This window comes from Trachypithecus francoisi, unplaced genomic scaffold (genome assembly GCF_009764315.1).
Source record: "Trachypithecus francoisi isolate TF-2019V2 unplaced genomic scaffold, Tfra_2.0 Lachesis_group10, whole genome shotgun sequence".
NCBI classification, from domain to species: domain Eukaryota; kingdom Metazoa; phylum Chordata; class Mammalia; order Primates; family Cercopithecidae; genus Trachypithecus; species Trachypithecus francoisi.
The window spans coordinates 12,184,135-12,210,395 of record NW_022681455.1 but is presented as its reverse complement, the minus strand read 5'-3'; the positions used below and the strand labels follow the sequence as shown (position 1 = coordinate 12,210,395).

Genomic DNA, 26,261 nt, shown 5'->3' with positions numbered 1-26,261 from the left:
TATTTTAAATCAGTAGAAACCATACACAGTATGTTTTTACATGAAAACCAGAAATCAACTAATTGGAAGATATCTGAAAAAGTATCAAATTATTGCAGAATTAAAGAACACGTGCATGATACTGGTACAAGAACAGACACATAGATCAATGGAACAGAATAGAGAACTCAGAAATAAGACCGCACACCAGCAACCATCTGATCTTCAACAAACCTGACAAAAAGAAGCGATGGGGAAAAGAGTCCCTATTTAATAAATGATGCTGGGAAAACTGACTAGTCGTATGCAGAAAACTGAAACTGGACCCCTTCTTTACAATACATATAAAAAAATTAACTCAAGATGGATTAAAGACTTAAATGTAAAAAGCAAAACTATGAAAATCCTTGAAGAAAATCTAGGCAATATCATTCAGGGTATAGGCACGGGCAAAGATTTTATGACGAAAATGCCAAAAGCAATTGCAACAAAAGCAAAAATTGCCAAATGGGGTCTACTTAAACTGCAGAGCTTCTGTACAACAAAAGAAACGATCAGAGTGAACACACAACCTACAGAATGGGAGAAAGTTTTCACAATCAACCCATCTGACAAAGGTCTAATATCCAAAGTCTACAAGGAACTTAAACAAATTTATACGACAAAAAAAACACCTGATTTAGAAACGGGCAAATGACATGAACAGACACTTCTCAAAATAACACATACATGTTGCAGCCAACAAACATGAGGAAAAGCTCAACATTGCTGATCATTAGAGAAATGCAAATCAAAACCACAATGAGATGCCATCTCAGGCCAGTCAGAATGGCTATTACTAAAGTGTCAAAAAATAACAGATGCTGGAGAGGTTGCAGAGAAAAAGGAATGCTTTGACACTGTTGGTGGGAGTGTAAATTAGCTCACCCATTGTGCAAGACACTGTGGAAATTCCTCAAAGACCTAGAACTCTGAAGAAATACCATCTGACCCAGCAATCCCATTACTGGGTATATACCCAAAGGAACAGAAATCATTTTATTATAGAGATACTTGCATGCATGTTCATTCATAATAGCAAAGACATGGAATCAACCTGAATGCCCATCAATGATAGACTGGATAAAGAAAATGTGGTACATGTACACTATGGAATACTATGCAGCCATAAAAAGGAATGAGATCATATCCTTTGCAGGCACATGGATGGATTTGGAAGCCGTCATCCTCAGCAAACTAACGCAGGAAGAGAAAACCAAATACTGCATATTTTCACTTATAAGTGGGAACTGAACAATGAAAACACATGGATACATTGAGGGGAACAATACTCACTGGGGCCTGTCTGTTGGGGGATGATGGGAATGTGCTGGGAGAACATCAGGAAGAAATGCTGGGCTAAATACCTAGATGATGAGATGATCTGTGCAGCAAACCACCATGGCACACGTTTACCTATGTAACAAACCTGCACATCCTGCACATGTACCCCTGAACTTAGAAGTTGAAGGAAAAAAAAAAAAGAACACATCTCTAAATATTCATTGGGTTAATGAGAAAGTCTCAAAAATGTCAAATATTTTCAACTGGATGAAAATTAAACATTCAAACTTTGTGGGATGTAACTAACGCAGTGGTCAGTGGGAAATTTATCACATTCAACACTTTCATTAGAAAAGAAGAAGGCTCTCAGATAAATCTAAATTTTCAGTTTTAGAAATCAGAAAAAGACGATCAGCCGGGCGCGGTGGCTCAAGCCTGTAATCCCAGCATTTTGGGAGGCCGAGACAGGCGGATCACGAGGTCAGGAGATCGAGACCATCCTGGCTAACATGGTGAAACCCCGTTTCTACTAAAAAATACAAAAAACTAGCCGGGTGAGGTGGTGGGCACCTGTAGTCCCAGCTACTCGGGAGGCTGAGGCAGGAGAATGGCATGAATCCGAGAGGAGGAGCTTGCAGTGAGCTGAGATCCGGCCACTGCACTCCAGCCTGGGCAACACAGCAAGAGACTCCGTCTCAAAAAAAAAAAAAAAAAAAAAAGAAAAAGAAAAAGAAGATCAAACTAAACTCAAAGCAAGGCAAGGGAAGAAAATAATAAAAATGAGAACCGAAACAATGAAACTGAAAAAAGAAAAATAGAGAAAGGCAATGAAACTAAAAGCTGGGTTGTTGGAAAAATTCTCTGGTAACACTAGCCAAGAAAGAAAGAGAGAAGATACAAATTACCAACATTAAAAAAGAAAGGGGGGATAAACATACACTTTTTAAAAAAAATTATTATACCTTAAGTTCAGGGACACATGTGCAGAACGTGCAGGTTTGTTACATAGGTATACATGAGCCATGGTGGTTTGCTGCACCCATCAACCCGTCATCTAGGTGTTAAGCCCTGCATGCATTAGGTATTTGTCCTAATGCTCTCCCCCTCCCCTTGTCCCCCACCCCCCGCAGACCCAGGTGTGTGATGTTCCCTTCCCTGTGTCCATGTGATGAACATACAATTCTATGCATTTGCCAAAAACCACATACTATACACCATAAAGTAAATTTTGTTGTAAGTAAATAAAAACAGAATCCATGAGGATGTGGGGTGAACCTAAGGAGAATGCAAGCTGAGACAGATGGCTCTGACTGCAGCTGCATGAATGGCACAGCCATGCTAAGGGCATGGAAAGTAAGGTCCTGTCCCAGGTAACCTTGGCAAAGAGGGTTTTGACTGGAGACAGTGAAGGCTAGAGACAAGAATGGCACACACTGCACTGTAATTTTAAATCTGTTTCTTACAGGAGTAAAGGTAAGGATTTTTGAAACTATTTGTATACTAGAACTGAGCAAATATGTAAACATACTGTAGGTGCGAACCAGGTTTCTCACTGTGGGTGAAGAAGAGAAGGAAATGGAGAAGACTAGAATAAATTTAGTGGTGCTGGACTGGAAGTTATTGGTATGGATTCATGTCTTCACTTGTATATATAGAATACACATGTACACTGCAACCTCTACCTCCCAGGTTCAAGTGATTCTCTTGCCTCAGCCTCCTGAGTAGCTGAGATCACAGGCGCCCACCACCATGCCTGGCTAATTTACGGGGTTTCACCATGTTGATCAGACTAGTCTCGAACACCTGACCTCAAGTGATCTACCAGCCTCGGCCTCCCAAAGTGCTGCGATTACAGCCATGAGCCACTGCGTCCGGCCCGCTTTAGGGTCTTTTACTCTACTGATACCACTATTCTCTCAGATAAGCTTGCACAACAAGCACCTCCCTACTAGCCTCAGAGTCAAATCAAGACTTCTCACAAGTACCTTCTGTCTTCCTATTGTTTAATAGGACACTATCAATTCTTGAAATCAATTTCAATACTTCTATTGGTTAACTTGGAAGCACAGGAAATTTCACCCCAATGCACTCTAACCTATATACACATTTTAAATTCTTAGTACCTAAAAGTGCTCTTATCTTGTATCTATTTTTTTTTTTTTTTGCATTTCTTATTCTATTGTACATATGCTGACTAAATGGCTCTATTCCGGTTGCAGCCATCCATAGCCTGGATCCTCAGTTAGCGCCACTCTGTACAAACCAATACTATTTGATCATAATTAAAACAAGGACTAATTAAGGAGTTGACTTTTTCTCTGACAACGATTTAAAACATGAAAAATGCAGTTAATTTCTTTTAAAGTGTTGAGCCCACAGCTCATAAATGTCAGAGCTGAGATTCAAACCCATGTTAGTCTACACCTAGATGTTCCACATTCAATCACATTTTAAAAAGCTAACCACAAAATCATCAGAAAGGTCAACAATGAATTATAGTCAATAAGCTACCTTATAAATATGCATGAATTCAACGTTTGTAGGTACAGACAAGAAAAGCGTCATAGAATTATTTGATTACAAGTAACAGAATATATAAAATGTAGTCCCCAAGGGGAATGGAAATTGAACTTTGAAAATTTCGAATATACTGCATTATATAAAAGTTTAACAATCAGTTATATATTTCAAATTGTTATTAACATATATATTTTTCAAGAAGCATGCTGATTTCTTTTTTAGTATATGCAAATAATAGGAATAATTTAAAACAAACACCATATTTTTTGATGTATGTAAAAACTATTTGGAGTGTAAAACTATTTGGCTCCATTTTAATCTAATTTTGCCTTGATTATATCCAATTTCAGGTCAGGATTAGCAGTCTGGGTGAGAAGACACACAGGCTGGCTTCTCTGCACCCTTCTCCCCTCCTGGACGAGCCACACGCCTGTAGCTTGGAGAGGATGTAGGAGGGGCTGGGATTGCTTTCCTGGGTTTCTTTCAGGGAGATAAGCACAGAACGATGTTTCTGTCTCTGAATACATAGTATCTGAAATCTCTGCTACAGGAGACCACTGTCAAAGTTTAAAAACCTGCAAATGAATTTTGAATCATTACATATTTGTTAAACAGGACTGATATTCTGGGTAACAGAGAAAAGATAAAATGGGTAGCTTAAGTGAACAGAAGACAATGGTATCCTTTTAAATATCCATGGCACCAAAACAAAGCACAGACAACTCTGCTCTCTGTTTGGATTCATACAAATAAAAGTCCTTTATATACTTCCCTGTCCCCCTTAACCTCTGCCCCGACCCCCAAACAAGACTACTGCTGCCGAATCAAAAGTTGTACTGATATAAGACCCAGAAAGGAAAAGTGCCTTGCCTGTGAACAGCAAGCCTGTGAGGACAAGAACAAGGACTTGTCATGGACTCAAAACACTTGTCACATATGACTCTGTGATACTGCTCACTTTGCTGCTTCATGTTACTTAATGTAATAACTATGATACTATGTTGAGTAACTTTTTTGTTGTTGTTGTCTTCTTTTGTTTTTTTGGTTTTTTTTTTTTGAGATGGAGTCTCAGAGTCTTGCTCTGTCACCCAGGCTTGAGTGCAGAGTCTCAAGAGTCTTGCTCTGTCACCCAGGCTTGGTATAATCTCGGCTCGCTGCAACCTCTGCCTCCCAGGTTCAAGCTATATTCCTGCCTCAGCCTCCCGAGTAGCTGGGATTACAGATGCCCATCACCACGCCTGGCTAATTTTGGTATTTTTAGTAGAGATGGGGTTTCACGTGTTGTCCAGGCTGGTCTCGAGCTCCTGACCTCAGGTGATCCACCTGCCTCGGCCTCCCAAAGTGCTGGGATTACAGGTGTGAGCCACTGTGCCCGGCCTGATTAACTGTTGTATCAGGGATTGGCAAACTATGGTCACCAGCTAAATGTGGCTCTCCACCGGTTCTTGTGAATAAAGTTTTACTGGAACACAGCCAGGCTCATTTGTTTACATACTGTCTATGGCTGCTTTTGTGCAACAATCACAGTCACAGTATTCATGACAGAGAATATGTGGCTAGCAAAGCCTAAAATATTCACTATCCAGCCGTTGACACAAAAAGTTTGCCAACATCTATGCCACACCACCCTCCATGTTTAAACCTAACGACCACCCCATGACAGAGTTGATACCACACCCATCGTCCACAAGGAAGTTAAGATGCTTGTACTGTGTATGATTAGAATGCATCAAAGCCAGGATTCAAAAACAGGTTTCTATGAACTTAAGAGCCCTGTCATTATGCCAGTAAGATATACTGCCTTTCTATTACAATTGCTCCTTTCTTGGTGTGTATAATACAGACTAATACTTCAGGAGTGTAAGCGCTGTGGCTTACCCCTTTGCAGCCATCAGAGACTCTAGAACAGACCTAAAGAATCTATATTTGCTTAGCAAATTCATAAATGGTCCAAAAAGTTCCATTTAATTATGTCCTCCCAGACACATTCCCCTCTCATTATAAACAAATGTTTCCAACACTCAATACAATTTTATATCAGCACAAGATTAATTCCTTTATTTTCTGTGAATTTCAATTCATGAGGGAAAAAGGAGGCATATAATGTAGCAACATTTTTGTCAAAAGTAAAGGTTTTGATAAATTTATGTCAAACAACTTCCCTAAAGATATGTCTTAAAAGTTATCATTTGAAGATGAGTCAGGTGAACTGCGACCTGCCTGCCCACTGCTGCCAGAGAGTGACACCTGCTGGAAGACTCGGAGTCGCAAAAGCAGGAGGGACTCCCTGAGAGAAGGAGCCCCCGAGGGTAGCAGCAACCCGGCCCACCTACACTCAGTAGCAACCTTCTTTTGTTGTTGAAGTTTGCCTGTTTTTGCTCTTCACAAATGTTTAAAAACATTACTCTGAAAGCCAGATAAACAATGGCAACCTAGGGAAAAATTTTTTTTAAAGAACGTGAATACAATAATATATATATTTTAAAGATAAAAACACATAAAAAACATAATGGGGCAGAGTTTCATGTTTGTTAACTTTAGGAAGTAAAGCAAAAGACTGTGTCGTATGTGTGTCATTCAAAATAATATTAGCACTGCTTTAAGTAGAACTCCTAAAGCCTATTATGGTTTCATATTCTACACATGGAAGTTTCTTAAAAACAGTAATAATGTGTTCTATAAAAATCCTGATGATAATATATTCTACAGGTTTCATTTCGAAAAAAAGCTTTGCTAGTAATTTTTAAAAATTCACTTAAATTATTTTTAAGAGTAAATGTGATATAGGTTTTAAAACCTGTGATCAAACATCATTCTTTACTGTAAGAACTGAAACTCCAACAAGAATAATGTTTCTCACTGCACTTCATCATATTAAACGGTTCTCCTAGCTGGCAGCTGAGGGTACACATTAACATTCCTTGCATTGAAGTCCGGCATTTGTTGACGAAAACATTCTTCGGATCAAAGGATGAAAAGCAAATTGCTGGCGGCATGATTTTTGACACAAAAGGTGAAAACTAAAATGTAGTCACTAATACTCCAAGAACACAAGAACAAAATTCCTGAGGCTATACCATGTTTTATGGCAAGAAAACAAGGGAATGTTTAGTGGAGCTGAGGGATTAGGCTTCCCATGGGCATTTCTTATCATTGCAGCTCAAGTTGCTAGTTTTAAACTAAATAGAAACTTCTTTTAAATGCCTAATGTCCACATTTTAATGGCTGGCTTACAAAAATGTATAATTTCTCCTGCTTCATTAAAAGCAAACGTTTCCCAACATCCCCTAATTTATTCCACTGAGAATTAGAACATGAATTCCATCTGCTAAAAGACAAGACAGGTAGCCACACAGCCTGCTGTTGCTAAGGCTGGTAAAGAATTCAGAAGGGGTCTGTGGCCTTTCATCACATCATTTTCACATCACCCTTTAATGAACACTCTTTATCAACCAGGGACCAGGCACAATATGATGGTGACTGATAACCTGGGTATGGTGTGGTTGGCAGAGTAGAAAACAGGTCTAGGATCCTTAAAGGGAAAAGACTGAAGATAATGCCTGGAAAACACTGACATTAATTAGAAAGAAATCTGGAGAAAACCTTGAGTGAAAAACAAAACAATGCACACGTAAGGGAGTAACTCAGCACAAACACAGCGTAAGATCTGGGCTTTATCCAGAACGTTATGAGCTGACCGAGATATTACCAAGTGGTAATGATGTTTAAAAAATAAATACTATACTGGGGTGCTTTGTAGTAACACTGTCTGACTGCCTCTAAGCGTTTAGCACATTTTGTTTAATGAATAAAAGCTCAGAGACATTTCCTGGTGATGATTACATTTATGCTACAGAAAATATCTATTAAATGACTAAGCCCCCAAATATGCTCTATAAACCTAAAAACACAATCCTTAGGTTTCTGGGTGCCGTTCTGCAAACTCCGGCAGGGGTTGTGACTTTTTAGATTTACAATCAGGTCTCCCAAATTTTGTCCTTTATAAAAAAGGTTTACTCCATTTCCCATGTCAGAGATCGTCAAGACTCAAACATATAAGGCATGTTCTTACATATCCTATTAGTATCAATTAAGTACACGTCACTTTCAGAAAAGCATGCCGAGTCTAATATTCCCTCTTCACATGCTGCAGGACCCCACTTTTTTGTTAGGAACCAGGAAGTGTGCCTACCAAAACAGAGAAGACAACTTTCATATCGATCAAGACTTGATGTTCCACAGCACTGGTTCCTGAAAAGACACGTGGCTCCTGATGTGGGCCATCTTTCTTTCAGCACTAAATCTAACAGTCATCTATAATCTGTTAGCATGATGAAACAACATACTTCGACCGTGCCTGTGAGAACCAAAGCAATAAAGGAGTTTCCTGGGTTACTCTGGATTTTCAGTTTTCATATAGCTGGACCAGACATCCCTTGATAACTGCAGGTGTGAAGAAATAATGAAAGGTGTCTGAAAAGCCACCAAAATCACTATATTTGGAATAAAAGAGGCTGACTTTGATACCTGCTGCGGCACCTTACTGCTGGAAAAACCAGAGGATTTTCCTGAATTTCTCCTGTTGACACACAGCGAATGAAATCCCAGTGTGGTTTCTAGCAGTCTATTTGTGTAGCAGGACTAATATTCGAATTATGTTAGATTAAGATGAGAGATGGCATCAAGACTCCATGATACCATAAAAGGTTGTTCACCATTAAAAGGAAAAGACAGCAAGTTTATGTGTTAAAAGATCCCACATTACACGATACAGTGTTCTCACTTATCCTTATCCTCATTTACTGGGCTAAGAAAATGGAGAATACACTGTCAGGCAGGACTCTCAAGAATGGCAAAGGCTCTACATAGTGGCTCACTTCTCAAAAGGAGCTGCTGCCAAGAGCCTGATCCCCAAGAGGGGCAGGTGCCCCCTATGATGAGGGAGGTGGAGATGCGTCGGGGTGTGAAGACACACAGGGGAGAACCAGGCACACGAGTTCACTCGACAGTGGCCTCCAGGCCTCCCTAGCTTTGTTTTGCTGGGCTGTCCACTTCCAAACTTGAAACCGTAGTACCAGAAACATTTATTCTCCTTCATCACGTTTTAAGTCAGCCACTTCTTCTACTCCTACTGTATGTCTAATATAGTAATCATTTGCATTTTCCCTTGGAAAATAGTAAAATGAAACACTTTATAATACATTGCTCTCTTTATAACATCCTTATAGAGTTGATTGGGGCAGGGTTTTAAAACATATCAGCAGCGTTAAAGCAGGACAAGTCGAGGCCTTATCTTTCACCAGAGGCTATTCTGTGGTGAAAGTTTTAACACCACAGTGATCCTGGGCCAGAGCAAAAACTAATTCCAGGGGAAATAATGATTCCTAGTTTAATAAATTGATAGCGATATTTCCAAATTAGTCATTATACATTTATACACAGACATAAAAAACAGGATATTACAAGGGAAAATCATTTCAGACTTTCCATCCAAACTGTTAAACTCCATCTGGTGGAGAATGAGAGAGGCTGAAGTCCCGAGTCCTGAGGTACTTCTTTTATACAACACTCATCTACCCAGAAAAAAGGCTTTTGCTCTGTGAGAATATTAATACTATTGTTGCCGAATGGGATCATCCACTTAAGGAAACACGGTTCTTTCTGTCATTACTGCCTAAATTCCCACTACAAAACACAACTGCAGCAACAGCAAAAAACAAACAAACAAACAACAAACCTCAACAAGGAAAATTCAAGGGTCACAGATTAAAAGCCCTAGTATCTTTTGCAATCTACTCATCTGACAAAGGGCTAATATCCAGAATCTACAAAGAACTCAAACAAATATACAAGAAAAAAACAAACAACCCCATCAAAAAGTGGGCAAAGGATATGAACAGACATTTCTCAAAAGAAGACATTCATACAGCCAACAGACACATGAAAAAATGCTCATCATCACTCGCCATCAGAGAAATGCAAATCAAAACCACAATGAGATACCATCTCACACCAGTTAGAATGGCAATCATTAAAAAATCAGGAAACAACAGGTGTTGGAGAGGATGTGGAGAAATAGGAACACTTTTACACTGTTGGTGGGATTGTAAACTAGTTCAACCATTATGGAAAACAGTATGGCAATTCCTCAAGGATCTAGAACTAGATGTACCATATGACCCAGCCATCCCACTACTGGGTATATACCCAAAGGATTATAAATTACTCTACTACAAAGACACATGCACACGTATGTTTATTGCAGCGCTATTCACAATAGCAAAGACTTGGAATCAACCCAAATGTCCATCTGTGACAGACTGGATTAAGAAAATGTGGCACATATACACCATGGAATACTATGCAGCCATAAAAAAGGATGAGTTTGCGTCCTTTGTAGGGACATGGATGCAGCTGGAAACCATCATTCTGAGCAAACTATCACAAGAACAGAAAACCAAACACCGCATGTTCTCACTCATAGGTGGGAACTGAACAATGAGATCACTTGGACTTGGGAAGGGGAACATCACACACTGGGGCCTATCATGGGGAGGGGGGAGGGGGGAGGGATTGCATTGGGAGTTATACCTGATATAAATGATGAATTGATGGGTGCTGACGAGTTGATGGGTGCAGCACACCAACATGGCACAAGTATACATATGTAACAAACCTGCACGTTATGCACATGTACCCTAGAACTTAAAGTATAATTAAAAAAAAAAAAAAAAAAAAAAAGCCCTAGTATCTTTTATCTTGTCTCCAGAACATTTGAGAACATAACCCATGATAAAAGTCAGATATATGTGGTCCTAAAAGGGCAATGGCTTTAAACAACTTCAGTTCAGACTTTTGTAGTCAAAGAGACACCGTTATGTGTCACTATTTAGAAAAATTAAAATACTCAAGAATCCTATCTAAAAAATAATAGTTTTCAAGTGTCAGAACATGAAGAAATGGGTATAAACTGACATGACAGGGGTGTTCATTGTATCCAGGCCCAGTGAGTAAAATTTAAACCTGCAATGGCAGCTCTCATGCTGAAACTCCCCTGCATAGCACCTATTCTATTACTTGTCTGCCAGCCCGCCTCCCAGCCTTGGGCCCTGTGGAACTCTCTTGTTTTTCTGTCCCATTCACACACTTATACCCTATCCCTTTTCCCCAACCTTTGTGTGTCTTTGGCCAAGCAACTCCTTGGTCTAGAATGCTTGCCCGTCCTTTCCCCTCTCACCAACAGTCTTCCAAATGAAGCAGTGTAGGGATAAATAAATTCCTTCCCTTCTTTCTGGGACCACTTTGGCCATCACTAGTCTTTCCCTGATTTTAGCCTTGGGAAGTGAACTTTGCCAAATTTGGGCTCATGCCACATCACAGCCATCGGCCAGGAGCTCCTGGACGACAGTAATTGTGCACACACTGAATAGGTGCCGAAGTGATATATTTAAAAAAAAAAAAAATCAATCAAAAAGAGAATAAACCTTTCTCCTCTGGAGCTATTAAAAAACAGAACAGATCTTTATCAACCTGGAAAGATCATTACTGAGGATGAGAACACAGAATAGTGAAAAAACTTGGGTTATCTTCTAGTCATCTGATCCAACGCCCAATAAATAACAAATTAACAAACAAATGCCATTATCATGTTAACAATACCTATACTGACTTTGGCCATATAACATAAACACTATTTATAAGTAAAGGTATCAAGTAGCACAGCTACCATTTGATTTTAGTGAAGGAATTTAATGAAAAATGATTATATCTAATTACTATCATTATTATTTTTTTGAGATGGAGTTTAGTTCTTGTTGCCCAGGCTGGAGTGCAATGGCGCAATCTCGGCTCACCACAACCTCCGCCTCCTGGGTTCAAGCGATTCTCCTGCCTCAGCCTCCCGAGTAGCTGGGATTACAGGCATATGCCATCATGCCCAGCTAATTTCTGTATTTTTAGTTGAGGCAGGGTTTCTCCATGTTGGTCAGGCTGGTCTTGAACTCTCGACCTCAGGTGATCCACCTGCCTTGGCCTCCCAAAGTGCTGGGATTACAGGTGTGAGCCAATGCGCCCAGCTGACTATATCTAATTCTAAAATTAATAATACTGAATTATTTCCTAGATTATAGAAAGCTGCTGCCAAGAACAGATTATACTGTCCTTTTTAAAAAAAGGTTTACCCCAATTCCCATGTCAGAGATTATCAAGATTCAAACATATGAAACATGTTCTTACACATCCTATTAGCATCACTTAAGTATATGTCACTTTCAGAAAAGCATGCTGAGTCTAATATTCCTTCTTCACATGCTGCAGGACTACAGATTTTAGAGTTTTTTTCTAGTAATTCAATAAACAACTATTTATTACCTACTATTTGCCAGGCACAATCCTAAGGAGCTGAAGATACAGCAGCAAGCAAAACATCATCTTTGCCCTTATATAATTTATTTTCTAGTTGGAATAAACAGATAATGAACACACACAAACGTCCCTGGTAGTGGTAAGTGCTATGAGGAAAAAGAAAACAGAATAAGGGCATAAGTGATGCTAGCAGTAAGAGAGTGAGGTGCCTTTTGTTTCTATATATATTTATATTTACATATATTTATATTCAGGAAGGCCCCACTAATCAAGGGACATCTGCTAGAAAGCTGAAGGCAGGGTGGTGTAAGTCTCACAGTATCTGGTAGAGGGCATTCTTTTTTGTTATTTTTTTTTATACTTTAAGTTCTAGGGTACATGTGCACAACGTGCAGGTTTGTTACATAGGTATACATGTGCCATGTTGGCTTGCTGCACCTATTAACTCGTCATTTACATTAGGTATTTCTCCTAATGGTATCCCTCCCTCAGGCCCCTACTCCATGACAGGCCCCGGGGTGTGATGTTCCCCTCCCTGTGTCCAAGTGTTCTCATTGTTTAATTACCACCTATGAGTGAGAACATGTGGTGTTTGGTTGTCTGTCCTTGTGATAGTTTGCTCAGAATGATGATTTCTAGCTGCATCCAAGTCCCTGCAAAGGACATGAACTCATCCTTTTTTATGGCTGCATGGTATTCTATGGTACATATGTGCCATATTTTCTTAATCCAGTCTATCACAGAAGGACATTTGGGTTGGTTCCAAGGTTTTGCTATTGTGAATAGTGCTGCAATAAACATACGTGTGCATGTGTCTTTATAGTAGCATGATTTATAATCCTTTCGGTATATACCCAGTAATGGGATTGCTGGGTAAGATGGTATTTATAGTTCTAGATCCTTGAGGAATTGCCACACTGTCTTCCACAATAGTTGAACTAGTTTACACTCCCACCAACAGTGTAAAAGCGTTCCAATTTCTCCACATCCTCTCCAGCATCTGTTGTTTCCAACTTTTTAATGATCACCATTCTAACTGGTGTGAGATGGTATCTCACTGTGGTTTTGATTTGCATTTCTCTGATAACCAGATGACCAGTGATGATGAGCATTTTTTCATGTGTCTGTTGGCTGCATAATGTCTTCTTTTGAGAAGTGTCTGTTCATATCCTTTGCCCACTTTTGGGTGGGGTGTTTTTTTCTTGTATATTGGGTTAAGTTCTCTGTAGATTCTGGATATTAGCCCTTTGTCAGATGGGTAGATTGTAAAAGTTTTCTCCCATTCTGTAGGTTGCCTGTTCACTCTGATGGTAGTTTCTTTTGCTGTGCAGAAGCTCGTTAGTTTAATTAGATCCCATTTGTTTATTTTGGCTTCTGTTGTCATTGCTTCCAGTGTTTTAGTCATGAAGTCCTTGCCCATGCCTAGGTCCTGAATGGTACTGCTTAGGTTTTCTTCCAGGGTTTTTATGGTTTTAGGTCTAACATTTAAGTCTTTAATCTATCTTGAATTAATTTTTATATAAGGTGTAAGAAAGGGATCCAGTTTCAGCTTTCTACATATGGCTAGCCAGTTTTCCCAGCACCGTTTATTAAATAGGGAATCCTTTCCCCCTTTCTTGCTTTAGTCAGATTTGTCAAAGATCAGATGGTTGTAGACGTGTGGTGTTATTTCTGAGGTCTCCATTCTGTTCCACTGGTCTACATCTCTGTTTTGGTACCAGTACCATGCTGTTTGGTTACTGTAGCCTTGTCATAGTTTGAAGTCGGGTAGCATGATGCCTCCAGCTTTGTTCTTTTGTTTAGGACTGTCTTGGCAATGTGGGCTCTTTTTTTCCAATTCTGTGAAGGAAGTCATTGGTAGCTTGATGGGGATGGCACTGAATCTATAAATTACCTTGGGCAGTATGGCCATTTTCATGATATTGATTCTTCCTATCCATGAACATGGAATGTTCTTCCATTTGTTTGTGTCCTCTTTTATTCTGCTGAGCAGTGGTTTGTAGTTCTCCTTGAAGAGGTCCTTCGCATCCCTTGTAAGTTGGATTCCTAGGTATTTTAATCACTTTTTAGCAATTGTGAATGGGAGTTCACTCGTGATTTGGCTCTCTGTCTGTCTGTTATTGGTGTATAGGAATGCCTGCGATTTTTGCACATTGATTTTGTATCCTGAGACTTTGCTGAAATTGCTTATCAGCTTAAGGAGACTTTGGCCTGAGATGATGGGGTTTTCTAAATATACAATCATGTCATCTGCAAACAGGGACAATTTGACTTCTTCTTTTCCTAATTGAATATCCTTTATTTTTCTCTTGCCGAATGGCCCTGGCCAGAACTTCCAACACTATGTTGAATAGGAGTGGTGACAGAGGGCATCCCTATCTTGTGCCAGTTTTCAAAGGGACTGCTTTCAGCTTTTACATTCAGTATGATATTGGCTGTGGGTTTGTCATAAATAGCTCTTATTATTTTGAGATACATTCCATCAATACCTAGTTTATTGAGAATTTTTAGCATGAAGGGCTGTTGAATTTTGTTGAAAGCATTTTCTCCATGTATTGAGAGAATAATGTGGTTTTTGTCACTGGTTCTGTTTATGTGATGGATTGTTTATTGATTTGTGTATGTTGAACCAGCCTTGCATCCCAGGGATGAAGCCAACTTGATCGTAGTGGATAAGCTTTTTGATGTGCTGCTGGATTTGGTTTGCCAGTATTTTATTGAAGAATTTCACTTTGATGTTCATCAGGGATATTGGTCTAAAATTCTCTTTTTTTGTTATGTCTCTGCCAGGCTTTGATATCAGGATGATACTGGCCTCATAAAATGAGTTAGGGAAGATTCCTTCTTTTCCTATTGATTGGAATAGTTTCAGAAGGAGTGTACCAGCTCCTCTTTGTACCTCTGGTAGAATTCGGCTATAAATCCGTCTAGTCCTGAACTTTTTTTGGTTGGTAGCCTATTAATTATTGCCTCAATTTCAGAGCCTGCTATTGGTCTATTCAGAGATTCCACTTCTTCCTGGTTTAGTCTTGGGAGGGTGTATGCGTCCAGGAATTTATCCATTTCTTCTAGTTTCTCTAGTTTATTTGCATAGAGGTATTTATAGTATTCTCTGATGATAGTTTGTATTCTGTGGGATCCGTGGTGATATCCTCTTTATCATTTTTTATTGCATCCATTTGATTCATCTCTTTTCTTCTTTATTAGTCTTGCTAGCAGTCTATCAATTTTGCTGATCTTTTCAAAACACCACCTCCTGGATTCACTGATTTTTTTCAAGGGTTTTTTTGTGTCTCTATCTCCTTCAGTTCTGCTCTGATCTTAGTTATTTCTTGCCTTCTGCTAGCTTTTGAATTTGTTTGCTCTTGCTTCTCTAGTTCTTTTAATTTTGATGTTAGGGTGTCAATTTTAGATCTTTCCCGCTTTCTCTCGTGGGCATTTAGTGCTACACACTGCTTTGAGTGTGTCCCAGAGATTCTGGTATGTTGTGCCTTTGTTCTCACTGGTTTCAAAGAACATCTTTATTTCTGTCTTCATTTCGCTATGTACCCAGTAGTCATTCAGGAGCACATTGTTCAATTTCCATGTAGCTGTTCAGTTTTGAGTGAGTTTCTTAATCCTGAGTTCTAATTTGATTGCACTGTGGTCTGAGAGACAGTTTGTTGTGATTTCTGTTCTTTTACATTTGCTGAGGAGTGCTTTACTTTCAACTATGTGGTCAATTTTAGAATAAGGGTGATGTGGTGCTGAGAAGAATGTATATTCTGTTGATTTGGGGTGGAGAGTTCTGTGGATGTCTATTAGGTCTGCTTGGTGCAGAGCTGAGTTCTAGTCCTGGATATCCTTGTTAATCTTCTGTCTCGTTGATCTAAAATTGACAGTAGGGTGTTAACATCTCCCATTATTGTTGTGCGGGAGTCTTAAGTTTCTTTGTAGGTCTCTAAGGACTTGCTTTATGAATCTGGGTGCTCCTATATTGAGTGCATTTAGGATAGTTAGCTCTTCTTGTTGAATTGATCCCTTTACCATTATGTAATGGCCTTCTTTGTCTCTTCTGATCTTTGTTGGTTTAAAGTCTGTTTTATCAGAGACTAGGATTGCAACCCCTGCTTTTTTTTTTGCTTTCCATTTGCTTGGATGGAGGAATAGATCTTCCTCCATCCCTTTATTTTGACTCTATGTGTATCTCTGCATGTGAGATGGGTCTCCTGAATACAGCACACTGATGGGTCTTGACTCTTTATCCAATTTGCCTGTCTGTGTCTTTTAATTGAGGCATTTAGCCCATTTACATTTAAGGTTAATATTGTTATGTGTCAATTTGATCCTGTCATTAAGATGTTAGCTGGTTATTTTGCCCATTAGTTGATGCAGTTTCTTCCTAGCATTGATGCTCTTTACAATTTGGCAAGTTTTTGCAGTAGCTGGTACTGGTTTTTCATTTCCATGTTTAGTCCTTCCTTCAGGAGCTCTTGTAAGGCAGGTCTGGTGGTGACAAAATCTCTCAGCATTTGCTTGTCTATAAAGGATTTTTTTTCCTCCTTCACTTATGAGGCTTAGTTTGGCTGGATATGAAATTCTGGGTTGAAAATTCTTTTCTTTAAGAATGTTGAGTATTGGCCCCCACTCTCTTCTGGCTTGTAGAGTTTCTGCCAAGAGATCTGCTGTTAGTCTGATGGGCTTCCCTTTGTGGGTAACCCTACCTTTCTCTCTGGCTGCCCTAAACATTTTTCCTTTCATTTCAACCTTGCTGAATCTGACAATTATGTGTCTTGCGGTTGCTCTTCTCGAGGAGTATCTTTGTGGTGTTCTCTGTATTTCCTGAATTTGAATGTTGGCCTGCCTTGCTAGGTTGGGGAAGTTCTCCTGGATAATATCCTTAAGGGTGTTTTCCAACCTGGTTCCATTCTCCCCGTCACTTTCAGGTACACCAATCAAACGTAGATTTGTTTTTTTTCACATAGTCACATATTTCTTGGAGGCTTTGTTCGTTTCTCTTTACTTTTTTCTCTAACCTTGTCTTCTCGCTTTATTTCATTAATTAGATCTTCATTCACTGATACCCTTTCTTCCACTTGATCAAGTCAGCTATTGAAGCTTGTGCATGCATCACGTAGTTCTCGTCCTACAGTTTTCAGCTTCATCGGGTCATTTAAGATCTTCTCTACACTGTTTATTTCAGTTAACCATTTGTCTAATCTTTCTTCACGGATTTTAGCTTCCTTGCAATAGGTTCGAACATCCTCCTTTAGCTCGGAAAAGTTTATTACCGACCTTCTGAAGCCTACTTCTGTCAGCTCATCAAAGTCATTCTCCATCCAGCTTTGTTCCGTTGCTGGCGAGGAGCTGCAATCCTTTGGAAGAGAAGAGGCTCTCTGGTTTTTAGAATTTTCAGCTTTTCTGGTCTAGTTTCTCCCCATCTTTGTAGTTTTATCTACCTTTGGTCTTTGATGTTGGTGACCTACAGACGGGGTTTTGGTGTGGATGTCCTTTTTGTTGATGTTGATGCTAATCCTTTCTGTTTGTTAGTTTTCTGTCTAAAAGTCAGGTCCCTCAGCTGCATGTCTGTTGGAGTTTGCTAGAGGTCCACTCCTCTTTTGCCTGGGTATCACCAGCGGAGGCTGCAGAACAGCAAATATTGCAGAAAGGCAAATATTGGTGCCCGATCCTTCCTCTGGAAGCTTCGTCCCAGAGGGGCACCCACCTGTATGAGGTGTCAGTCGGCCCCTACTGGGAGGTGTCTCCCAGTTAGGCTACACGGGGATCAGGTACCCACTTGAGGAGGCAGTCTGTCCATTCTCTGAGCTCAAACACTGTTTGGAGAACCACTGTTCTCTTCAGAGCTGTCAGACAGGGACGTTTAAGTCTGCAGAAGTTTCTGCTGTCTTTTGCTCAGCTACGTCCTGCCCCCAGAGGTGGAAACTACAGAGGTGGCCTGCCTTGCTGAGCTGTGTTGGGCTCTGCCCAGTTGGAGCTTCCCCTGCCTCTTTATCTACCTACTCAAGCCTTAGCAATGGCGCACACCCCTCCCCCTGCCAGGCTGCTGCCTCGCAGATGGATCTCAGACTGCTGCGCTAGCAATGAGCAAGGCTCCGTGGGCATGGAATCCGCTGAGCCAGATGCGGGATATAATCTGGTGTGCCATTTGCTAAGACCATTGGAAAAGTGCAGTATTGGATGGGAGTGTCCCATTTTTCCAGGTACCGTCTGTCACAGCTTCCCTTGGCTAGGAAAGGGAAATCCCCCGACCCCTTGTGATTCCTGGGTGAGGCAATGCTCAGTTCTGCTTTGGCTCGCCCTCTGTAGGCTGTACCCACTGTCCAACCAGTCCCAGTGAGATGAACCAGGTACCTCAGTTGGAAATGCAGAAATCATCCGTCATCTGCGTCGATCATGCTGGGAACTGCAGACTGGAGCTGTTCCCATTTGGCCATCTTGGAATGGAATCCTCCTAGTGGGCATTTTTAACAGAGGAAAGGAGCGCAAAGTCCCCGAGACAGGGTCCTGCTGTGGGTGTTCAACAAAGAGGCAGGAGACCCGTGTGGTTGCAGCTGAGCGCACGAGGGAGGAAGGAGGGGGAGCCGAGCCTCAGGGAGATGGAAAGGAAGAAGACAGAGCTCCTGGTGGGTGTCTGACCAGTGCTCCAAATGAGCCAGGAAACCCCTGGGGCTTTTAAGCAAAGGAATGACACAATTGTTACAAGGCCACTTTGGCTGCTAGGTGGAAGACAGTCTGTAAAGGAGCAGGGCAGAACCACAGAGACCAATCAGGAGCTATTCCAGAAGCAATTTAGTAGAGAGGATGTGGCTGGGGTGGGGTGGTGGAGGTGATTAAAAGTGGATGGATTCTGAAGACATTTTGAAGTATAGAGCCAAAAGGTTTTACTGGTAGATTAGAGGCAACCTGTGAGAAAGATGGGCATCAAGGATGACCTCAAGATTTTTGGCCAAGCAGCGGGAAGGATGGCGGAAGATGACAGGGAAGTGTGCTTAGAGGTAAGGGGTGAACCAGGGATCTGGGACACGTCAGACCTGAGATACTGATTAGACACCCCAGCAGAGACGGGTGGGGTGAGTCAGAAGGATTCCCACATCTGGAATGAACTGGGGCATTATCAGCACGGAGATGGTATCTGAAGTCAGGAGACTGGATGAGACTATCTACAAAGTGAGCACAGACAGGAAGACAAGACATCCAAGGCCACAGCCCTGGGGCCTATGTGAGAGGCTGGGGAGGCGAGGAGCCAGCACAGAAGACTGAAAACGAACAGCTGGTACCACTCTGGGCTCGTGGAAGGCTAGAAACTGCACCCTCCAGACACAGCATCATGCTGCAGGCTTCTGGCTTGCCCCCTCAAACAGGGACATGGCCAGAATTGCTAAGCAAAATCGCATCTCCAGCTATCATCAGTTTAATGGAGTAAAAGTTTGTTTTAAAGAATAATGAGACCCAATCTTAGTATAGTCATCAATAAACCAGAAAGACAACAAACAAATCCATCAAACTGGCCAAAAATTTAAATTCTAACAATATCAGGTATAGTTAAAGAGGTAAGGAAATGGAAAGTCTCTTCTGGAGAACAATGTAAAACTATAAAGCACAATTTCTAGATATCTACATATAAAGTGGTACTGTCTATGCAAATTTAAAATACAAACATAAAATCACATACTATTCATGGATATATACATGTACGTTAAATGAACGGAAAAGAAAACCCCCAGTGCAGCGAGAGTTCCTCTGACAGGGAGAGGAGAGTGGCGAGGAATGGGGAGTAAGGGAAGCTGCCCCTCTCTTCCCTTAGGCAATAACCTCACTGAACTGGTTTTTAAAAACTATATTGAATTTTTGAAAAGAACTTGAAGCAAACATGAGAAAATATTTATAATCAACTCTGCTGTGAATACATGAGTACGCACAATAAAATACTTTGTACTTTTTTTGTATTAAAAAAATCTCCAAATATGTTTTAAAAGCACCATAAAACAAGATCACCTGTTTAAAACCACAATTGTTTCATTATACCTACGCTGCAAGCCTATAATAAAGCAAAAGGGGAGGAATAAATTCTGCTGGTGTAGCAACGCAAAATGTGAGGTCTCTAGCACAGCATGACACAGCACTTGGCAAAACTCCACCTCTATGTTCTACTTCACTATTATTTGACAAACACTGTAAAAACAACTTTGAGCACATTACCCACAAATACAGTCATTTAAAAAAAAGTAAACTGAAAGGAAAAAGGTAAAACTACATCGTTTATCAGAAGTTCTAATCTAAATAGGGAATTAGGATATCAACTTTGAGCAATAATCTAAGCCCAGGTTCAAATGCTTTTGGAATCAGATGAAAATACAACAATGAATAAATACATAGGTAGGTCAATCAGTCAGTCAGCAAATGTAAACAATCCATGATAATTAATAGAAACTATAACTAATTCTCTTAAATATGCAAATTTAAGATATAAGTATTACCTCCCCTTAACAATTGAGAGAATTCTATAGACACATTAATTTTTATAAGATTCATCTTCTTGAAGAAGATATACATGAGTATATACTATAATAATGCCTTTATCTTGTCCCTTTTCTAGTCAGTGGGTAATAAGTATACTTGCTGAAACTCTAACACATTTTTCCTAACTTTTTACAACTGAATTGCTCTGTACCACTGAAAATGTGAGTCATTTCTCTTGTATATTTACAAGTAAATCCAGGCTGATTCATTTCGTGTGTTACAGGGATTAAAATGCATTTGAATTTTTACCTATATATTCAATGATGTCCTCATCACTTTCTCTTTGGAAATTTTCTCTAGACCAAACTAATACATGTTAAGAAAAACATAGCAAGCAGGTAAATGTTTAATTCAAAGCATTTTAAAAAGCAGAATACTTTTTCAATTTTTTTTTCCTTTTGTCGATAAATCCTTGGGTTAAAAACAAGTTTCACAAAAAGATACTTCTATTCTTTGATGAGTTAGAACAGATGAACAGGTTTATTCTCCCTCAAAATTCGTCAGAGATAAATACTTAAGTTTGTTAACAATGTTTTTGAAAAACCAGCCATTTAACCTTTTTGGAATAATAAACACTTCGGAGAAGTAAACAGACGTTTTATTCCACAAATACGGAGCAGCTGCGCAGCGCAAGGCACTGCGCTAAGTGCTGTGGGTGGGCACATGTTACGTACTCACTGGCTCCGCTCATGACATGCTGAATCATTGTGGTGGGAGCTCAGGTGAGAGCGTGAATAATCTCATAACAAGGCAGAGGGGGAGTAAATGCTTTCAGGGAGGAAATTGTAAAATACTAGAGGAGTCCAGAGAATGGAAGAATTGTTTCCTGCAAGAGGTGTGGAAAAAGAAAATCAGAGAAAGCTTCATGACAGCAGTGGACTTGGCTGGATCTTGAAGGAAAGTGAGATTTTGACCAGGGCACTGGGAGCCACGTTTGTGTGGGGAGTGAGGGCTGGGATTTTAAGTGAGGGGTGTAAAGGTGAAGAGCGATCAATGTCAAGTAGGCAGGAAATTCAAGCATGAGGGTAGGAAAAAGAGAGAAATGAGAAGGACAGAGGAGTAGATAAGCAGCAGATTACAAAGGATTTTGATCACGGTCAAGTGTTCACATTTTATTTTCTAGGCAAATGGGAACCGATGAGAAACTCTGAGCAGAGGAGAGGATCAGACACATGCTTCAGAAAGATGAACATGATGGGGGATAGATGAATAGGAAGGAGGACAATCTAGACATGGAAAAACGAATTAGGAGTCTACTGCATATAAATAAGAGGTAATGAAAACAGGAATTAGGCAGTGTCAGCGGGAATGGTAAGGGTATGGAAGCAAAAAAAAATTGTACATTATAAATAGCATTTATGAAAAATATGGTATAAAGCCTTACCTGATTCTTCTGTATCCTGTTCATCTATTAAACCTACTGAGACGCCTAAATCCACACATTTCTTGCTATGTGCCTTGGACTTCATGTGTTTTGTCAGATTTCCTTAAGGGAAAAGAATGTTTACTAAGCTTACGTAGTATGATTTTGCTATTGCATTTGTAAACACTGGCAAATTTCATTCCTATTCAAGCCAAAGTACAGATTGTGGTCATACAATTCCAATGACTAAAATGTGAACAAAAGAAAATTTGGTATCTATATGTTGTAATACCTTGTTATTTATCAGTTTATATTTTCTTTTTAAAATCTGCCTCCTCTACTTTGATAACATTTCCTTTACCTTATGTTTTCTATTCTCTAGTCCTTATTTCTTTCTGGGACATTTTGTACAAACTTAAAGTCTCTTTCAGACTACACTGTGATCTGTAGTTCTTGGAGTGTGAATTCTCCACTTGTTATGTCTGCTGGTGCTTTCTCATTTGTTTCTTTGCATGCTTTTTACTTTTGAGTTTATCCTCAGCAAGATTGTTTTCCATGGAATCCTAAGTATCCTGGGTTGCAGAAACATCTCTATAAAGCAGTTTTCCAATTGCTTCTGCCTGGAACCTTAACAGTTTCATTGGTTTCAGACAAGGGACTCTGGACCAGTTTTTTCATTTGTTTTTGCATGGTATAGATACAGGGTTTTACTTTTAAGTGGATGGGGTTTTTCCCACATGGCCCAAAGTCACTGGACAGGAGGACTAGGCTTATTTCAGGAACCTCAGATGCTATCTCAGAACAGGCATGCCTGTAGGAATGTATCTGGCCTCGATTCCCATAAGGCCTTCTAATTTTTTTTTGTTAGTGTCTGTTCACCAAATTAGCTTTGAGTTTCTTATTTCTGGCACCTCGGAATTCACCTTTCAATGTTTCAAGCTTGACTATCTATGAAAAACTATTTTGGGTCATTGTAATTTTATAAACAGTATTTCTGGAGTAAGAAAAAGCATTTCCTGTATTCATTTCACTTCACATATAGAGGATAAGTCTCAAAATAGTACCAGTAAAGGAGTGTTTTCCTCTGGCAGCTGTTGTATCGACCTCTTTAAGTAAGACCATGCTAGCTGAGAACCACTAGCCACACCTGCCTCAAGTGATCATTGAACCCAGCGGGGACAGCTCAGATTCTTCTCAGGATAACAAGCATCTCCAGTGGATAATGCCACACACAAAAACATTGCCAACAAGAGCAAGTCATCTTTTTTGAGAAACAGAAACAACTCTAAATGTTGAATTTAGTGGGCAGGGGCAAAGTAGTATTTGAGAATAAGTCTTTAGAAGAGCTCAAAATGTCTGAAACATTGGTCCAAATTTCAGGCTTGCAGTAGCTGAAGCACACGGAAAATAGCCATATTTATTCAATTTCTTGATAAATGCACTAAGCCTGTGAAACTGGTCATCCCTGTAAAGCTGATTCTTGCACTACATAGTATATTCTTGTCTGGGCCAACCCCGCAGGAACCCAGAGCTTGGTACTTAAGGAGGTCAGGCTTAAGAGGCTGCCAAGACCAGATGATGACTAAGGTCCATCAAACCCTGACTTCTGTGATTCTGGACATAACACCCAGATTAACACTTGGCTATCTCTGATATTTATGTTAAATATACTAGAAAAAATATGAAGCAAATATGGCAAAATCTTAGCAATTATTAAAAGATTACGGGCACAATGGTGTTCATTGTACAGATCTCTACTTTTATTTGAGAGCTTTAAAGTTTTCACATTAAGAAATTATAAAAATGGTTTAGACATCTTACTATGGTTGAAATTTCCACTTGGAAGTCAAAATGTTTTCAGTGTATTGATACTAACAATATTATAAACCAAATTATAAGGTCCACTAATAGTCCTCTTTTTTTTTTTTTTTTTTTTTTTTTTTTTTTTTTGTTGAGATGGGGGTCTCGCTCTACCGCCCAGGCTGGAGTGCAGTGGCGAGATCTCGGCTCACTGCAACCTCCACCTCCCGGGTTCAAGCAATTCTCCTGCCTCAGCCTTCTGGGTAGCTGGGATTATAGGCACCTGCCACTGTGCCAGGCTAATTTTTTGTATTTTAGTAAAGATGGGGTTTCATCATGTTGCCCAGGCTGGTCTCAAACTCCTGACCTCAGGCAATCTGCCTGCCTTGGCCTCCGAAAGTGCTAGAATTACAGGTGTGAGCCACTGCACCTGGCCCTCTTCAAAATGTTTTTGCTCCCTAAATAGCCACTGCAGGTTATTTACTTTTTAAGAAGCTAATGTATAATTGTAACTAGACAAATTTGGAAATACAAGTTTTTAGTAAGCATATTTTCTCATAACTTTAGCTATTACTTATTATAAATCAACTTCCTAAATAATGTAAGATAAACAAACATCTGCATTTCAATATACAAAATATTTAATGTGTGCCCATATCAAAATACAAATTATCTCCTAGCAATTTTATAAACCTTGTGTGTTAATTTAATAAATAATTTTTCTGATAGATTTAATAAACATTTATCTGAATCCTCTGGAAAGCAGGAGAGGTTTTGTTTCTGGATTCCTATAGCTACACACAGTCTAGCTTTCTGTGATATAAATGAGACTAAATCTTGAAGAGATACAACCTCTCTATATATTTTCTGCCGACTGACCTTTAAAGCAGAATCATGAAAACAAATCAATTAAAATTATTTTGAACATGTACTCAGAAAATAAACTCAGAAGGCAAATAATGAATTACGGATTTGTAAGCATTACCATCAGAAGCATCAAGTTTTAGCTCTACAGATTATTTGTCTGATAGCGTTTTGCTGTCTTTGCATACTGTATTTATACAGCATGCCATCATATCACTATTTCCTTCTGTTAGTAACCAGACATGTTCAATAATAAGTGGAGGATATCAAGTAAATCAGAGAAGGTGAAAATCTGGGGCCTAATTGAAAAAAAGATCTACTATTATTTAACTACCTTTAAAAGGTGCTGTGGAATCTGTTTTACACAGATTCATAAAAAGCAGACTTCAAAAAGGAAGCTGACCATAAAAAATGAGAAGTGTCATGCCAAGAATAAGGAAATCCTGAATTTCTAATATTTTTTCACCAGTCTCCTCAGCAAGGATAGCCTCCTTCAAATAAGTATTTATCATATAATTCCACATAACATCTTACAAAACAAAAAATTTAATGCAAATTCAGATATACAGCATATTAGAGATATGTAAGACATGAAAAGTGCTAACAGGCAATGCTCACTCTTCAAGGGTCGTTATGAACTGTCCACCATTTAGTTAACATTTATCTAAAATCTTTGAGTTATTTCACTAAGATTAACACTCTGTGACTCATCATATTTTTCCTTGCCAAGAAATCTCTGTAGTTTCATTTGGTTTACCACATCTAGGTTGTCCTTCCTTTTTTGCCCTTATTTCATAAATATTTTTTAAATACCCTGATTCCTTTTCTTGTTTCTATTGAGAAATACCCATTTCCCATTGTATGTTGATCTTCTTGTATTTGATAGCATCCTCTTGTACATGATAATCTTTTATTAGTATTATTAGCTTTCTAAACATGCTTCTTGTCTCAAAGGAAGTTAATAGATGTTTTTTAATCATAGGATCAAAACAGGTGAAAAAGCAATAAATTCAGTTAAAAGACCAAAGTACTTTACCCTATCAGAGTCCTCCCTCAGGACCAGGAAGGAAAATCATCTTTAAACTCAACCTCCAACTACAGAGGGAGGTTCTACATCACAATGAAAGAACTGCATCCTGAGTATCCCTCCAACCTCTCTCATTGCTTGAAACTTTTTTGAAATATTCAAAGCCATCTGAAGAATATTTTGTTTTTCCATCATTCTTGTTTCAGACACCATTGGCACTAAAAGAGCACTAATTTGAAGCATGTAGTTGTTACAAGTTATAACTCTCTTTAAATGCCCATAAATACTAGCCAAAAAATGTAATAAATTTTGCTAAGGAGTTGATCAATCTTTAAAACAAAAACTGCAAAGACAATCAACATACGAAAAAAGTAAACGTTAACTCAAAGGACAAAAGTTGTTTCTAGTTTTAAAAATCAATTAGATTTTTTTTTTACAGATACTGTTTTCTCAGACATGTTTTCACAATTACCTTGCTTTGTTAAGATCCTTGGTTTTTAG

The 26,261-nt window shown here is 39.3% G+C and overlaps 1 protein-coding gene across 3 annotated transcripts in view; it reads right to left on the bottom strand.

Moving 5' to 3' along the window:
- The window catches only part of HIVEP1 (HIVEP zinc finger 1), a 158,434-nt gene that overhangs the window by 8,128 nt on the left and 124,045 nt on the right, over positions 1-26,261 (bottom strand). For all 3 annotated transcript variants that reach the window (XM_033216230.1, XM_033216232.1, XM_033216231.1), the window contains exon 7: positions 22,091-22,192. In XM_033216230.1, coding sequence (XP_033072121.1) covers positions 22,091-22,192 — 102 coding nt within the window. The remainder of the gene's footprint in view (positions 1-22,090; positions 22,193-26,261) is intronic.